Source organism: Mastacembelus armatus, chromosome 7, assembly GCF_900324485.2.
Source record: "Mastacembelus armatus chromosome 7, fMasArm1.2, whole genome shotgun sequence".
Lineage (NCBI taxonomy): Eukaryota > Metazoa > Chordata > Actinopteri > Synbranchiformes > Mastacembelidae > Mastacembelus > Mastacembelus armatus.
The window spans coordinates 925,303-943,530 of NC_046639.1; the positions used below are offsets into that span (position 1 = coordinate 925,303).

General features: G+C 45.1%; 1 protein-coding gene across 3 annotated transcripts in view; it reads right to left on the reverse strand.

Moving 5' to 3' along the window:
- Positions 1–18,228, reverse strand: part of LOC113145297 (low-density lipoprotein receptor-related protein 1-like) — an 80,465-nt gene that overhangs the window by 59,924 nt on the left and 2,313 nt on the right. The window contains exons 1-2 of one of the 3 annotated variants that reach the window (XM_026331853.2): positions 13,249–13,844; positions 3,310–3,450 (exon numbers count right to left, since the gene is read on the reverse strand). In XM_026331853.2, the coding sequence (XP_026187638.1) occupies positions 3,310–3,450; positions 13,249–13,321 (214 nt within the window). In that variant the 5' untranslated portion in view covers positions 13,322–13,844. Of the gene's footprint in view, positions 1–3,309; positions 3,451–13,248; positions 13,845–18,228 lie in introns of those variants that run through there. The other 2 variants (XM_026331854.1, XM_026331855.1) reach the window with 2 other exon arrangements.

The window sequence follows — 18,228 nt, forward strand, 5'->3', positions numbered from 1 at the left end:
AGCATAAAATCCTGCCCTGAGGGTACATGTCAACCACTTCCAGAGCCCCAAGCCTGTGTGTAATTGAGGCGAAATGGCCTGTCTGAAACCAATTGAAGCCACGTAATAAGGGAGAGCCAGCGCAGCCCCTGGGAGAGGATGGCAGGGTCACACCTGCAGGCAGATGATGGCTATCTGAGTGTGGACTAGGGGCCGAGAGAGATAGGTGCACACTGGGGGTCTGAGAGCTATCACACCTCTCCAGCAGGCAGCCTGCCCAGATCGCCTCAGACTGATTAATGATGTTAACACATGCAGGTTTGTGTACCAAACACACATCTGTACACACAGGTCCCCATCACTTTCAGCAATAATGAATAAAAAGCAAACCCACAGACATTCAACACTGACCCCCTGGCATCGACTGCCCCCTCAACCACAGCGTGTCAGTGCCTCATGTGATGTCACACCCCAGTGCAGTGCCAGAAGTCTGTCTCGATCTCCTCAACATAATTACAGCCCAGATGAGCGGTCGGGGAAATGACAGGCAATTAAAACGTCCAGACAGTATGATACTGCAGCTCGAGCACTAGAGGAACAGATCAAAGCACATATTTACACCACCCACAACTCTGACAGCAAGGGTGAATACAACAGGTGGCACTTATCAGACACTTGAGCTTGACAATGAATAGAAAAACACAGGCAGGTTCTTAAAATGCCCCTTTTAAATAATATACGAATGTATTTAAGAAACAAAGCACCATGTTGGCCACATCCACTGGCTGCACTCTGGATTACAGAACAGACCGTAGGGCGATCCCACCCCAAAATGGAAGTGAAGTCAAGCAGCCACAGGAGGGAGAGAAGAAAGAAAGAGGAAGAAAATAAGAGGAAAATGCTTTTGCCTTGTGAAATCTCCATGAGTCCTTTTGTAAACCAAGCCTGTAGTTAGTAATTAACTCGAACTGGAGATAATGTCGTAATTATAGTAGTATGCGCCACTCTAATTCCCATCAACATTAACACACAAACCTAGACTGTGGCCTGGGAGCATGTTGGAACAAAAGTCTCGAGAGCACAGAAGTTTTTGGCTTTAATAAACTCACGCTGGTTTAGTGAACTTTGCAGCAGGTTAAAGTGCAGTGCATGAACACATGATACTTTGAACCTTCAAAATACAAAGTTGCACCAACATAAAACTTCCAAACTTGGTCCAGGTTTCGGTCCAGTCCTGCCTTAACATGTACAATTTCCATAACAGCTCAGTTGACAGCAGCCTTGTTTACAGTTTACTGCTTTCCAGTACGGGAGCAGCCAGGCTGCTGACCTGCTAACTGTTTTAGCCTGTGGATGGAAAAGCCAGGACAGAAAGAAAAGGATTTTCCATTCCTCTGAGTCAGAGCAGGACTTTAAATAACCTTCAGAGTTCTACTCCTTCAAACTCTCTTGTCTCAGGCTGATTCACTCTGTAGCTTTCTCTGCAACCCTCCATTGCAAACACTACTCACATATTAATGGATGGATCAGCTAAAATCACAGCCTGGCTGCCTTTCGTTGCGATGTGGCGCCTCGCCTTTCGCTGTGCTTGTTAGACTGCTGACACGTAGTGTTGCTCAGAGAAAAAGTGCATCCATTACAGCAACAGATATTTTATTAAAACCTGAATGGAGAAGGCAAAGCGACAGGAAGGGTAGAGCTCTGCATGGGGGGCAGGTCATTAAGCAGAACCTGCCTTAACGCCCTGATGAAACACGCAGAAGATGAATCACACCATTGTCTGTGTTACCAAAAGACATTAGTGCTATAGAAGATTCACTCACTTCAGTTGCTTAGTACTAAAGAGCTGCAGCATGACTGAATTATGTGGGTCACACTTACATAAAACTGCTCATGTGCCATAATGTTTGGACAGAACTACCACTATCTTCTTCCTTACATGCTGAAGCATTTTTCACTACAAACATGTAGCAGTAAATTCTCACAATAGATGTGGCTGAATGAACGAAGACTGGAGAGTGACAGAGAAAGAAGATGAGAAAACCTTTTCTGTTCAGCTTCACCTTCGTATTTTAGTCACAGGTCGTTTCTCTACAAACCAAATCGCTTCTTAATACAGCGAAACTCAGTGTGGGAGGAGGATCCATCTAATTTTAACTTCTTCTATCTGAACCTACAGGGAATGTTTCATATGCTTATGATGACCACAGTATCATAACACAACAACGTACCCTAAGACAGCCATCCATCATCTAGACCCCCTTAGTCCTAACCAGGGTCCCAGGGACCTGCTGGAGCCTATCCCAGCTCTCTCTGGGTGAAAGGCAGGGGTCCACCCTGGACAGGTCCCCAGTCCATCACAGGGCCACATAGAGACCAACAACCTCACACACTCACACTCACTCCTATGGGCAATTTAGAGTCACCAATCAACCTGACATACATGTTTTTGGACTGTGGGAGGAAACCAGAGTACCTGGAGAAAACCCACACAAGCACAGGGAGAACATGCAGACTCCACACAGAAAGGCCCCTGATGGGTTTCAAACCAGGAACCTTCTTGCTGTGAGGCAACAGTGATATCCACTCAGCCACCGCACAGACCCTAAGATATGTCACACCTTTCAAATCCTTAATCCCATGTGTGAACACCTATTTGTGTTTTCACCCACAATAACAACTCCCTTAATGCTGGGTGTCAGCTGCTTGTCTCTGCGTGCCAGACTATTGTGAAGATGCTTGTAGCATGACAGATGTAAGGTGTGGCACATGTAGACAGTAAAATCACCATTAGCGCCTGCATATAAACAGAGGGAAGGCTTTCACCAGGGAGAGGTTATGGATGGAATGGCAGGATGGGGAGCCTGACAGATGCGAGAGGCTGGGACATGATTCCTAGGAACAGCACAGGTCCCACAAGAGTCCAGACAAGAGCAGACACATCCCAGAACGTTCAGACTAAACAAGGCTGCATAATTGGAGCTATAATTCAGCCGAGCAGCCAGAGCACACACTGTGAGCCCATGTCCTTCGTGGAAAGGGCGCAGTCCAACATCTCATTCAAACCCACGTTAATCAGTCTGAATGTTCGGCTGCTGCTTCTTCAAAGCCGCTGAGAGAACGTACGACCTCACAACACGATGTGCAACGACACTGTGATGACGTAAAGTATAAAAAAACACTCTGTTTAAAAAGGATGACTTACAAAATGATGATCTCATGGAAACAAAGCTGAGTGAAACTAGTAATAATTGCCAACAGCTTGGGCAGAAGACGAAAGCTGGTCACACAAGCCTGTTTTAGTAGCTAATTTCATGCAGCTGGACTTACAGATATCTGGTGATTCGTCTGAGCCATCTGGACAGTCCTTCTCCCCATCGCAGCGCCAGCCGTTAGAGATACAGGTCACCTGGTCCTTACACACAAACTGCTTAGAGCTGCAGGTCTTGGGATGGTCATCAGTTTTGGGAGCTGAAAAAAAAAAGCAAGAAAAGGGTTGATGTGTTATCACAAAAGCAACTGTGGCTGGAAACGTTTTGAAATCAGAAATACATAGGAAATGCAGCTCTCCAGCTTTAAAGTGTAGGGTTTTAAACGTGCTGTGTTACTCTTTAAGCTGAATCTGCATAGGAAATTTCCAGCTCAGGGCAGCACAGATCTTAACTCAGCACCACACAAGGGTCAGCTGTAGTTTACAATGATGTTTTTCTAACAAAAGGCCCACAGGCGCACTATTCAGAAAAGAAACTCCTCTGCAGGTTTACAACCAACAGTGGTGCCTTTTAGCTCTGGGTTTGTTTGTCGTTTCCCCTCTTCGTACAGACATCTCATTTCTTTCTGCTTTTTTTTTATTACTCTTAAGGTGTTTTTCAGCCCTCACCACAGAGGCTCTTTCATGTGTCACGCCACGGACATAACCGGGCATTCAATCACCGTCTAACCCCTGGGAAACTGCAGAGTGCGGTAGTTCTGGGCAGTAAGTCAGCACAGATTGTTGAGGTGTACCACAGGCTGGGCTGACGCTGCTGACATGCTCTAACTCTGAGAAGCCAAAGCAGATGAGGTAAAAGGAACTGCACCTTGTATCAGCCTGTCACTGTGTAAGTCTCATCTGAAAGGGTCGGTTCATATAAAGTACAAAGGAGAATCATATTTTCCCCCAGTATCTCTCACGGCCCTAAGCTGTGGAGACTGTTTTGGTTTTAATCACCTCACTACAACTTATTCCATCTTTTATTTTACACTATATTTCAACACAAGGCAGTTTCAGTGAATGGGTTCTCTGGATTACTGACCGGTGGGAACATTTTGCTGTTGCTGTTGAATTTTGAATAGATTCACCTGTCGGGTTGGTGGAAACCACAGACTGATATTTCAAAAACTGGGTAAATAAAACGAGATGAAGATCAGTTTTATTTAATTTAGGTGAACTGACCCTTTAAATGGTTAACGCCATGATCCAGCCGTAAAACAGCCAAATCAATATCAGGTCTAAAAACTGATAAAAACAGAGAAAGCTAAAAGTCTAAGTCTTAAGTCGTTTTAAAGGAAGAATACAAATACGTTGCCAGATCCATACAAGGGAAATGTCTTCTTCTATGCAAGTGGTCAAAAATGTTACACCCTAGGAAAAAAAGGACCACAATGGCTGTTCCAGGCAGGAGGTTGTTGTTACCGTACTGTTGGGCGGCAGCGCTCTGCAAAGGACAGCAACGAAGGTCTCATTGTGATTCTCTGCAGGGACTGGGCCCTCTCTCGCCCTGGATGACTTGCCTCCCTGCGTACTTGGCAGGCAGAGAGGTGTTTGGGGGAGGGAGCGCACCGCAAAGGGGGGGCTGGGATGTGACTGAAATCACAAGAGAGCATGAGGCTTGTGTGTCATTGCAATCACGTCCCTTTTGACTGTGAGACTAAAGGCTGTGGGCCCTGCTTTTTTTCATGTGGCAGTGAAGTGTACGTGTAAGGCAAACACTAAGATGTCTAAGTGTCATGTTTTTGTAAATACAATTAGAAGCTAAACTGTTACAGGGATCAGATCACAGATTTTCCTATTATATGAACAACACCTTGATATTTGAGGAGATTAAGAGAACAAGGGAGCGCTGGATTTTCGATGCAGCCCCGTTCTTCTCTCGACACAATGGCGGGACCAAAGCTTACAAAACAAAATTCAAGAGTGAGCCAAGAGATTTAAACTCAGCGTGAGATGCCGTATTAAATGTCAGAAGGCTTTGATGGGATGCAACAGTCGAGGCGAGCTAGAGACCAGAATCTGAAAAGTGCAGAAAACATGTGCACACCCAGCCTCTTGGTGAAGGAGTGACAGGGGGGCCAGCCACGGTCTGAGGCCAACTTATTAGTTTTGCTTCCTTTCAGCTCACCAATGTCCTGGTGCATTTGCTATGGTGGTCAATACACTGGAAACGCTTGTGCGTATATGATGCCATCTAATCTCCCTAAACAACCACCGACCAAGCAAACAGCCTCACTGACTGGGCCCTGAGGTGAAATGAGTGCAGGCATTGAAGCCTCGGCTGTGTGAAGGCATTCCCTCGGCTCTCTGGTCCCCACGTGACGCAGCCGGGCTGCGCCAGTTGTTCCCTATGAGTGGTCATAAAACTGGAAATAAAACATTGTGGCTTCTAATTTTATCATCCCTTCAGACACCAGCATGAAATGACTGCAGAGAGGAGAACCCTGGCGTTTAATTGGAGGTTGTGGCTGGGGAGGGTTTAGAGACTGGCAGTCTTCCCCCTCAGCAGCCCTCTCTCTCAAAGCCCGCTGAAATATCTCGGACAGAGATGTGAATTGTTAATTCAGCATGCAGAGGTCTTTTTTTTTTTTTTTTTTTTTTGCAATGTGCCAAAATGCTGAAACTTTTTGGGTCTAAATCAGGCTGGGGTGTTAAACCGTTTGAGCTCACTTTACCTACAAAAGCAGAAGAAGAAGGCCTTTATTCAGCCTCCTGGGACAGGCCCAACAGCAAACACCAATCCCATTGAATCAAGGTGCATACTCCACTCACAGGAACTCCTATAAGCCCACTGTGTTCACCTCCAACAGAGTTTCCTCATGATAATGCCATTCCAGCTAAAGTATTTCCTGCCACAGCTGAATGACAACTCGATCCCACTGCTGTGACCAAACACTAGGAAATCCCACAACATTAAAATATTGAAACCCCAAAACAGGGGGATTATCACACTTTGAACAAATAACAACTTGACATTCTCTTGCTATGTGTTTTTATTGAAACATGAAAAACACTTTAAGATAACCGGAGAAAAACAACCACCTTATGGGTTCAGGGCTCGAGCAGAAATACATCTAATTAGAGAGCAACATGAGAAAACTGACTTTTACAGCCTCAAAGAGTTTTGACTAATTCTGGTCGACAACAACAACAAAAAAAAAATCCCACCATGTGAGAATATCTTTAGTTGGCTGGTTTCAAACAAGCATGTTTTTAAAACCGCTGCTTATCTCTGTCACACTGATGTAGCCACACTATGCTCATTAAAAACAGGTTTCATTTAAAGAAAATCATGTCAGAGTGGCTAAAGGCATTAAATATGAATGTTGGCAGAGTCCCTGAGGCGACTGTAAGCCTGGAAATGCCTGAAGGCCAGTAGTCTGTGAAAATGTTTTGAATATTTGTCCAATAGACAGGGGATTAGTGTTTCTACTCAACTAAACATCTAATTCTCTACACTCAACTAAACATGGAATTAAATTCTTTTCAACAGAGAAACTCTTATTGGAGAAGGAGAAACCGAGGGACGGTCAAACATGAAAATGTGTAATTCTACTTTCTTTCATCATTATCTCTTCAAATCAAGAAATGATGAGTTCATTGCCGTTTCACCGACTAAAAAAAAAATATATGCAAGTGGTTTTCCTCTGGTTACTGAAGCCTAGTCCTCTGTGAGACAAATTCAGAAGAAGAAACATCCAGTAGAGTTTTTTTTAAACTCAAGGGTGCTCGCTGTTGTCTGGTGCTCTATAGGGATAAAACAGGGCTAAGCATGTTCGTGAAAGATTAGCTAAACCTGCGCACAGGCCCCTCCATGATGTTGTCACTAAAAGATTCACAGGACAAATGTTAAGAGCCTGAGCTGACGTGCATATAAATCACACTTCCAGCCCCAGTGGGCTGACTTGGTCTGAATTTGAGCACTCTGGCAGCTGTGTGGCGCACACGCTGTATTCCGTCATGCAGGTCCACTGGAGCTCTGCGTTGCCTAAACACTGCACACACAATTTCCCCCTGAGCACCGCGCAGGGTAAAAAGCATTAAACACGACCGGATGAGCAAATGCATAAATGTACACCCAGCTGTCATATAGAAAAGTCTCCCCTGAAGGCCTGATAAAAGGAATAAAGTACCTTCGAGGCTCTCCTTCCATCAGGAAGAGGAACACTGAGGGTGGTGTTATGTTTTTACGTGATTCAAAAACCTGACAGGAAGTCTGTGGAATAAAACAGGACAGGATGGTGAGTACATGGTTTTGTGACACCAATTCTGCAGCCAAGTGATGGAGGCCTGCAGACCCCGTCACCAGCTGGGACGCAACACTGACCCACTTTCCAACGATCTGTCTCTCTCAATATGGCCATCCCTACTCTACAAATCAACTCCAGATTCACGCAGCACATTCCACCACCTCCTAATTGATTTCATATGCATAGCTGCGCCTCAAAAAGACAATCCGTTACAGACGAGCGGCTGCGTTTTAAAGAAACCGAACAGCTTTGCTTTTGAATTCAAGGTGAAAATGCTTGTGGCTTGATTCTCTTTGCTGCAGGACTGACACTGAGAGCATTTACAAAGTGTAGCAGTAATATGCAAGTTTGCTTAAGTTTAAACACCACATGCCACAAAGATAATGACATGTCCTCCAAATGCACACGGACTCAACTGGAATATCCACCCAACACATCTATACTTGAAACGTACTATACGAATCTAACAGTATTCAATTCTGTCGAAAGGTAACAGTACGAATGGGAACGTGAACAAATAAATAAATGTGACTCTGGGACTCCTCGGTTCTGCTCGGTACGATGGCAGTGACAGGAGAAGCTGGGAGTAAGACCAGCCCTGTTATTCATCCCCCACCACTTCTCCCCCTTGTTGGTTCTCCATTGTGGAACTTCCAGAGTGTTTTGGGGAGTGAAAACAAGCAGAGGGACATTACAGCATGTAATTTGACCCCTGAGGTCAAGTTGGAAGTGATTTCTCTGTGCTCTGTTTAGCAAAGGTCTCAAAGCAAGAAACCCTGCATCATGACTAACAATTAAAGCCAAACAAGGACCACAGGGAGGAGAATGAGGGCAGAAGAAAGTCATTGTTCCTTATTTTTTCTGTTGTATTAATTACTCAGATAGAAGGTGAACTCTTTTTTTTTAAAAACCAGAACATTTAGGATGTAAAATGTGATGTATCACAGCATAACAGACTATAAAGTGCAGAATAATCTCATATTAAAGAATGAAGAGTGTATGTCTAACCACCACTGCAGCCACTGAAGCAACTTCTTCAACGGTCACATTGTGCAGGACCCGTCCAGTGGAAACAACTTTTAGGCTTTGTCTCACGTTAAGGCACAGAAGAATCGCCCGTAGGCTGCTGACGTTCTAATGCACGACAGCTATTTTAAAGAGGGTGAAAAGGCACAAACAGCAGAAGGCTGAGTTTGAGTTAGTTTGTACCTCTTGGGCCTGAAAGCCCTGTTTTTGTGTCATCGCACAACAAAAGGGTGCAGCCTTGACCTCAGAGCAAACCTGAAGAGGCTCCGCAGGACGTCACAGGCCATCGCCGTAAAATGCAACGCAGTAAAAGACACACACACTCAGTGAGTGTGAACGATGGAGATTAAGATTAATGTTAACAGGCTCATGGTGCCACCAAACAAGAGCTCTTTAACACCCACCCTGTAGTCTCTGCACAGCACAGCTCTGTGCACCCAAAGAGGAAAAATAAAGGCTGGGTCACATAAATTGATGCATTCACTGCAACTGGGATGACTGTAAATCCTGGCTTGCTTCTCTCTGCTGAAGCTACAGGAATATGAAGGCAGTACGTTACAAACAAGAGGATTTCCTCCAGTGGAAAGATAAAATGTTATGTGATTTAATCCAAGTGGACCTTGATTAATTCCTGCTTACATTCACTCTAAAAGGGGCAGAAAGGAGTCGTGTTCCTGGCTCGGTCACCCGGGAGGAGCTCGGAGGCTCGGGCATCTGTTTCCGGATGCCTCCCGGGCGCCTCCCTGGGGAGGTGTTTCGGGCATGTCCCGCTGGGAGGAGGCCCCGGGGAAGACCCAGCACACGCCGGAGGGACTATGTCTCCTGGCTGGCCTGGGAACGCCTCAGTGTCCCCCCGGAAGAGCTGGAGGGGCGACTAGGGAAAAGGAAGTCTGGGCATCCCTGCTTAGGCTACTGCCCCCTTGACCCAGCCCCGGATAACCAGAAGAAGATGGACGGATGGATGGACTCCAAAAATATACAGATGAGTTGTCATCTTAAGAGATGACCTCTTTGTTCAGCGATGACAAAACCTAAAGCTTAACCGTGCTCAGGAATGTGCTCTAGACCTGCTGAGGATGTGGCAGCTGCTACGACACCATCATGGAGCACGGACAGTTTTTAGCAGTAAATGAGCGTTCACAAGGCGTCATCATCCTACAGCAGAATAATTCAGCTTTCTACTGTTCACTTTAACGTGGAAGCTGTGGACCTTGGCAAGCAGGCCCGTAAAGCTGATAGTGCTGCTGAGAACCACAAAGTGTGTCCAACTGGTTGCTGATGACATGTAGTGGAGTTTTAAGATAAGACAATCAGACAAGGAAAATATAAACTCTATTGTCAATAGGATTTTTTTTATTATTATTTATATTTAGGGACCTGTTTATGGACCGTATCAAGTTTATATCCCGATGTTACATTTGCAGTGCATTCTTGCGACATTTACACAAACATGTACACAAACACATGTACAGCCACAATGCAGGGACTGAAATCCATGACTGTGAATGTGATGACAGCAAACAGCTCTGACACTTCGCAGCAGGCCATGAAATTGGAATCTTATCTTCGTACATCAGAGTCTCCCTTGTGACCTGGTGTGAGAGTAACTAAGCATCCCTGCAGTCACATCAATTCTCTAGCTAAGTGCAAAGCCATCAACATCTGCAGCATCTGCAACATCCGAGGTGTAGATGGGTGCGAGTGGGTAAAGCCAACGGGACGGACAGAAGAAGAGCAGTCGCTAAGCTGCTCAGCTTTAGGGACTGGGTGAGGAGTCCGCTATTAATGATGCCAAAGTCTAAGGTAGTATTCTGATAGCTGTGCCAGATGTCAGGCAAACCTTTGTAACAGCTGCACAGATGTGCAGAGTACAACAGTTCTGTGTCTTGTGTCCTAAAATGTGCTGTGTTCAAAACAAACGTCTGAAAAACATCGTCAGGTTAACGACAGGACAGAAAATGCAGAAATGCACAGAGAGCCTGCAGAGAAACACAATGAATCTTACAGAGCTGCACTAACACACACCCACACACCCTATTTTGTTTAAGAAGCTGATCTGCTCCTTTTTTTGGGATCTCAGGAGCTAAACAGGGTAAACAGTGGTGTAACTAGCAGTAAACACCAATTACACAACACCCCTGCTATTCACAATCAGCAAACACTCTTTCATCTACAGTGGCTTTAGTATGTGGGAGCACCATTGAAAACATGGTTCCCCCTTTGTCATTATGGGCGTTTGAGTTTACATTGCTGAGCAAAAACCCCCCTAACATTTTCATTTTAAATGAAAGTAGGATGTGCAAGAGTGAGTGGGGCTGAATATTTTCCAAAACAACTGTATGTTAATCTGGTGTAACCTTCTAGTTGGGAGTCTGCAGCAAGCAGAGGGACGAAAAGGGGATATTTTCTGCAGCTACAATCAAGAATCCCACAGCCTGCCATTATCATTTCACAAATATTTTCACTAGGTTGAGACCTAAATGCAAAACACCTGTACATAAGCTTTACATAACATTTCATGCGGCCGAGCCAAAGAATGTATCAGAACCACAGTCTAGGCTGCACTTCACCCCAAATATTTCATGCTTCCAGTTTATCCAGTGTATCTTTGGGAGACGACACGGAATGGCAGAATATCATTCTAGGGATTATCTATGTTACCTGATAAGAGTGCAGTCGACAGACAGGTGTGCAGGGTTACAATAACCACTCCCCAGTGGCCTCCACTTGGAAGAGGTGGAGAGAAGCTATCCAGGATCTATTACCTGTTGAATCTGTATGATGGATGCTGAATTTTTCCAGCAGATGTTTCCAGTGATGGTTCTGAGGAAAATCTAAAGCCAGGTCTCATTAAACAGGTCAGGCAAACAGAGTGTTGGCTTCTCAGGAATTCAGCCTCTTTAGCCTCTGACCCACACTTAGACTTTTCACCGGCAGGATCCTTCTGCCGATAAAACTCGTCGAGATCCTACATGTAAGCTCAGTAGTCGTCCACTTACTAAACCGTGACGTGTTGCTGCGTGAACTGCAGACTGTTATTGGCACTCTGCATTACAAAGAACTACTGTCTGATAAGAATCTAAAAATGATGCCGCTAGGGACGTTTACTGTAAAGGCCATTAGTTAATTCTGCTGGTCTGAAAATTTATTTAAATGATCCGTAGAAAATGGTGAAAAGCGTCAGCCACCACACAGGAGATCAAATCACACTGTATTCATGTTTCCTCATATTGAACTAGTTCTAAATATTAAGCAGACTGGATTTTGTAGGTCTTAAAGATGACAGCTTGAAGTGCTCTAATCTACACCACAGATCAGTCACAAACACTCAGGTCTGTCAGTTGTGTAGCTTCAAACTTAACTATGGCCTTCTGACCTGCCTCTCACTAATCCTTCCCCATTTGTAAATTCATGCTGTGGCCCAGTAATGATCCAGACAAAATCCAGTCTAAGTGGCGGGCCTTAGGGTTTCTATCCACCCATTTTCCAACCTTTTGGCCCGACCCTGCTCCAGTGGCTGCTGGGAAACTGGGTTAGGATTAACCCCCTGTGACGTAGCTATCTGTCTGTTTCAGAGAGCATCCAAATACTGATTCACCACTTTATACCACTGCAACTCCAGCTCTTCAGCGTGTGGCCCATACCCTCCCTCCCAGTCACACCTACACTGGATCAATGGTCTCCCTGTGTGCAAATGTTCAATAGTGATGGAAGAGGTGGGAGGGGCTTGAAGACTCCTGTAGCTCCAGCCATGGCTTTCACTCTGAGCAGCCTCAATCAAAGGCCTCCCAGGCAGAGAGGAGCAGAGGAACACTTCCTAAAGACGTTAATAACAGCAGCGGGCCTCCATGGCCAAATGAAGGTTTTACAGTGTCACCTGTGTTTATGAGCATCAAACTAAAACAAATAAAACGCCCTGTCAGGTTAGAAATACTTCTGCTTCTAAAAGTCGGTCATGTCATGTGGAGTGAGGCAGCTAAATGCAGAAGAACCCGCTGGTTTGTGCCGTTAAGGGCTCAGGTAAGACCGACCAAGCTGTTAGCTCAACAGGTCTGCAATGCATTGATAAGTAATAATCAGATATTAAGACGGTCCCTGGCTGTCACTAATAACCTGGGATTCCCATGCAGCTGCCGAAGCTGCATGTCGGGACCTGCAGCCCCGTTCGGGCTGCGCCTTTACAACCAGACAACTGTTGTTTTCAATATGCGCCAAGTTCCTGCAAACAAGCACGAAACTGATCTGACCAATGGCCCCACAGGTCTAATCTGAAGCTGGAGCGCGGTGCTGTGTTTTGCTTGGACAGTAGCTCTCAGCTGAGCCCAAACGCAGGACAGACATGAGCAATCGGATTTGGAGATATTGCAGTCCGGTTGCAATCAGTCTGAAAAGAAGCCTTTTATTTTGTGGAAATGGGTCTTTTCAGCATTTTACCTGCTGAATATTGAGCAGCCTCACTGTCTGCCATCCCTGCAGGCAGGCCCATTCTGTCTGAGCACACAGGAGCACCGCTAAAAACGCATGTTAGGCCAAGATCATCAGCTCATTTGTGCCGCCGGACTTCCTCTGCTTAAAGCCTCTCCTATTGATCGATCCCTCCCTGCGTTATTGTGGAGACAGCCTATTTGTGTTGGATCCAACTCTAGAGGACAGGCCTGCGCACAGACGCTTCATCTTTAGGAAAAAGTGGTTATTGCTGCTCGAGTATCACAATGCAAGATAACGCGACATGCGCCTTACCTATGGTTGCACCGTTAGGAGACAAGATCTCCAAGCTGAGTACAAATCCCAAGTAGAACAACCTCATCGCCATCTCCTGAGCAATGCCCGATGGCACCGCTGTTAGGAAGGAATGGAGGAAAAGTTGACTGGATTTCTAAAACCAAACAACCAGAACAGGCACCTCATCCGAACCTCTTCAATGGTCCGGGTGCGATTGTCCGTCCGGTTGCGCCCTCAGCCCCGCACGGTGGCCGCTTCAGGTGGGCTTCTGTGATTGAAGGAGACTTGGCACAGCCCGGCGCGGCTACAGGTAACGCAGACGCACGGTCATGTATATTCTAATCTATATCTAATAGATTATGGGCATCCAAACATGATGCACGGGGTAGAGGCTGCCTCTCGGTGCTTGCTGGGCTCTCTCTTTTCACCGCACCATGCCACCTGGATCGTCCACTCGTGTTTATTAAAAAAAAAAAAAAAAAACCTCCAGCCGTGGGCTCCGTTCAGCTCATTCCGTGCCAAACTACACAAAATAAATGAACAAAAATCAAGAAGTCAACGCGTTTTTTCCCCTCGGAGCACCAACGTGTCCCTGTGCGTGTGGCTGCATGAGTGGATGGTGAATCTCAAGCTCCTGCACTGTGGACGAGGCCGTGACGTAACGCTCGGTCCTCAAAAATGGGGATAACTAAGCGGCGATCTGCGCATGCGCCAACACACCTCCCTTTCTCCTATTTCATCAAGCGTGGAGGTGGGGGAGAGAGAGAGAGAGAGAGAGAGAGAGAGAGAGAGAGGCGGCGCTGCAACTGGCAACCCAGATCAGCCATGTTGGCTCAGTACTCACAGTACACACAATACTGTCACGCTGCAAAACCAAAGCAGAGCAATAAATAATAAATAAATAGTGATGCTACTGTAAACAGGTAAACACTCAGCTGCCTCACAGTCTTGGACAGAGTAGCCCCCCATGGGGCCCCTCATAGTTTGGGCGCCTATTGACTCACAATGCAGAGCAACCAGAAACCAGCAAGTAGCCCCCATCCATCCGTCGTCCACCACTTATCCTGGCACGTCCAGGGGCCCGGAGCCAATCCCACCGGACACTGACCCAGGACAGATCGCCAACTCAAAGTCAGCAAAAACTAGGCTGTCAATAACTGAGCTGACTTGGCCTTCAGGAAACAGTAACAACTTTGTCATTATGTTCTGACACTTTGATTATACGTGAAATAGGCTGGTTGCAGCCTGACAGCTCTTCTATAATGGAACCTTTCTACACTCAGGCAGTTGCTATAGTTTGTAATTCAGTCCTGTTCACAGCCGTACAACATAATTTAAGTATTTTCTTTACCATTAAGGGTTCTGTTCAGGTTTCATACAGGTCCACAGCATGTGTCTAGGACATTTATCAGTCCCCACAAGAAGGTTAAACCCCTAGAAAAGACTACAATGAAAAAGGATGAAGTGAGAGTTGTCAGTCAGGTGTTTCCTGGTGGAAATCTATCAACCTCCTGCATTTGTCACTAAACCACGCCCCCTAGTGGTTCACCAAAAAACAGACAGAGGTTTGTGTATGTGGTTATATGTTTTTTAATATCTGAGCCCGCACAAATAGCAGCACATTTTTTCCAGCTTCATTTCCCATCAAGTCATTTTTTCTCAAAATTACCATATTTTATTATGTCACTTAAGTTATTCTATTTTTGTAAAGCCCTTTGGAAAGGTTCTTTATAAATAAAGTTTTATTATAGTAATAATAATTATTGATTCAGGCACGACAGATGAATAAATCAAACCTGGAAATATTAACAGAGCTAAGTGGCTCTTATAGCAGTGGCCTCAAAGCTCTTTGTCATAAGTTGCTGTACTAAAATATCTTCCACAGGACAAATGCAGACTTAAAACTGTAAATATCTACAGCTTTGAACAAACAGAGTCTTTGACTGATTCTTTTGGGACTGGACCATCTCATAAACCATGTAAACCTGCAGGGGGCACTGAATACTTACCTTGGAAGGAGGATGCAGACTGTAACTCATTCTACTCAAATAACAACCAGAGTCCAACGATTTGATGTGATACTTGTGAGTTTTAAAAGACACACCCTCTGAGAAAGCTCTGATCAAAGAGCGATTTGGATAAAAAACAGGAACATGACAAGCTCTTTGCCCTTAGGGCTGCTTTTTTAAAACAGAAAAACTAATAAAGTACTTTTTCTGCAAGTCCATGATGTTATGTTTTAGTCATAGGTACTAAAAACCACAGGTTTGTATTTCACACTATGCAAACTGACAGTAACTCCACTGCAGCTCTTGTTAAGAATAAGCCTTTCAGGGGTCTTCGGTTTACAGATGTTTACCCAGAGCCAGAATCACAGGGGAGAATGTGAAGTATGTGAAGAATCTGTGAAAAACATGCCTGAAGTTCTGGGTATCTGCATCCAAGCATATCTTCACTCCAAGAATCACAGCAGAATACAAAGACAAAGAGAGTTACAGGGGAAATAGTTAGAATAGCAGCATTTTAAGTAGATTTTATGCTGCCAAACTGACTATTCCATCTATTTCAATAACACTTCCCTTCAAGTTCACTGGAAAATGCCGTTTTGGATTCGAGCAGGTTTGTTTATTTTTCATTTACAATGCTATCTCTCCACGTTTGTTAACACAGTGAATTAGGATGATTACTGGTGTCACCTCAACCTGAAAGTGCCCCCTTCATGGGAAGAGGATTGAGCATTGTCATTCAGGAGAGACAGACGCCAGCATGCTGTGTGGGAGACAGCTTGAAAGAGTGCCAGCGTAAACACTCCCAGACCACATGTTCTCCCAGGGCAGAGGGGCTGGCCTCTCTCCAGGCACATCTGCACACAATCCCTCCGCTTTCAGCGAGCCAGCCAAGGAGACAGGGCGGTGAGGGGGAGGGAAACGTTCCCAGACAGGGAGAACCTGCTTCTTCTGTGACAGTGTCAATGATGAAAGACATTACATTTGAAGAAAAAGCAGCATGCAAAGGGAGGATCACAAGATCCGACTCCATGTTTGCAAAGTTAATAAAAATCCTGCGTGTGAAGGCTGACCACCATCTTTGTAGCTGTACATCTGTATCGCACCTCTTGCTTCACATGCCAAGGTTTGCTTGGCTCTAATCATTACCCAACTGGACCACATCCTTGAGAGAAGACGGACTGTTGCGTAAATCAAGCTCCTGACTCTCACCCTGCCACAGGCGAGTGGAGCTGCACTGCATACATGCAGAACAACACCCATGTAACGTTTCATTGTGTTCTACTTTAGGGGAAAAAACCAAATCCAGTCCATATCACACCTAAATGTAAATAGAAATATCGTCCCGTCTGTCTCTGGAATCTAGCGAGCAGCTTTTCTTGGGTGCTGCCTTTCCTGTTGCTGTTAGAGCGCAGCTCTGTGTGTGTTTTCACAGAGGGGTAATTACTGAGCAAGCTATGCTGTCAACACCTGAGGAATGCAGAGCATGCAGCAGGGGCCTGTGTTCTCCCAACCCCCCGCCCGTCACTCACCCCACCTCACCACTCCCCACCGGTAAGCGCCCCCATCCAACACAAAGCCCGCCATGACATTTTCACAGGAGGCTCAGATTTGCAGATAATGCAGGTGTTACTTTATGTAATATTTTGTTTGCTGTACCAGGAAACATGCGTCAACTCCAGATTAAAGTGTTTTGATTGTAGTAATGACTTACAATCAAATCAGACTGTGTTATTTTTCTGTCTGATGGTGGAGGAAACCCTATCCAAAAGCCCACAGCTCCCAGCTCCACTATTCCCGTTACTGGTGAAATCACAGTGTGTTGTTTGACTGAGTCACTCCCCAAACCGTCCTTGAGCTCTGTGGACCTCGCAGCCCATCTGGCTGAGCACTCGCACACAAATATCGCATGGACTGGAACAGGGGTAGTGAACAACTCTGACCTAATTGTGGTCTGAAAACAATCTGGTCAAAAAAAAAAAAAAAAGTCAATATATGCCTAGAGAGAATGATGGCGATGCAGAATAATGTTATTTTTATGCAAATGCAATCAATACATCAACTTTTGACACTGAGTGCTTGCATGTGTGTGGGAGACAGAGACGGATAGAGGGAGCAAGATTTTATGAATTCAGCTGAGCCTTTCCTGTCTGTCTGACTGACTAGACTGTCATGATGAAATCTGGATGAAATCCCCAGTGCATGTAGATCAACCTGAGTATCCAGGCATGTCTTCTGTGAGTCTTAACTCTGTAATCGTAGATGTATTATGCAAAGGCCATGGCTAGAAAGAACGCGCTGTATGGCTGAGTGAACACTTGCATATGTTTTCTACACACTCGAGGGCTAATAAGACAGAGTATGCAAGACGAGGCAAAAGGGTCAGGGGATTTAGTTGCCAAGCAGCTTCTGCTGACACAAATACTTTTTATTCATATAATGAGAACCATCTAAAATCATGACATCTGACCGAAACACACAAGGATGTGAGACCATGTTTGACTCAACTGGACAACTATTTATCAGGAGTTATTTTCAAGTTTGGATTCAATCCAGAAACAGTGAAACGAGTAGAAGTTTTACCACAGTCACATAAAACGCTATAGCAAATATCAGATATATACTGAGCCATCCTCATTTTACTTACATTACTGTGACTATGTCTGATACATGTCAAACATGTCCAGCTTTTTGCAACCTGTCTCAGAGCTTCCCCACCAGATAACGCTTAGTCAATCTTAATTAAGCGGCTGCTAAATTGATACATGTAATTGGTTCAGTGCACCGTGATGGACTAAATGCTGTTTCCAAGCTTCTCCAGCCTCATAGAGCTGCTGTCTTTAACCAAATGCTCAAAGTGTGAAGGGGAAAACAACCAAATCATCCGATTTTTAAACATCTTGCTTTTTCTAATATGCTTAGAAATGCTATAGCTATAATCAGATATGTGAGGCTCAGTTTCTCAGTAACAGCCACCAACTGATGGGGGATG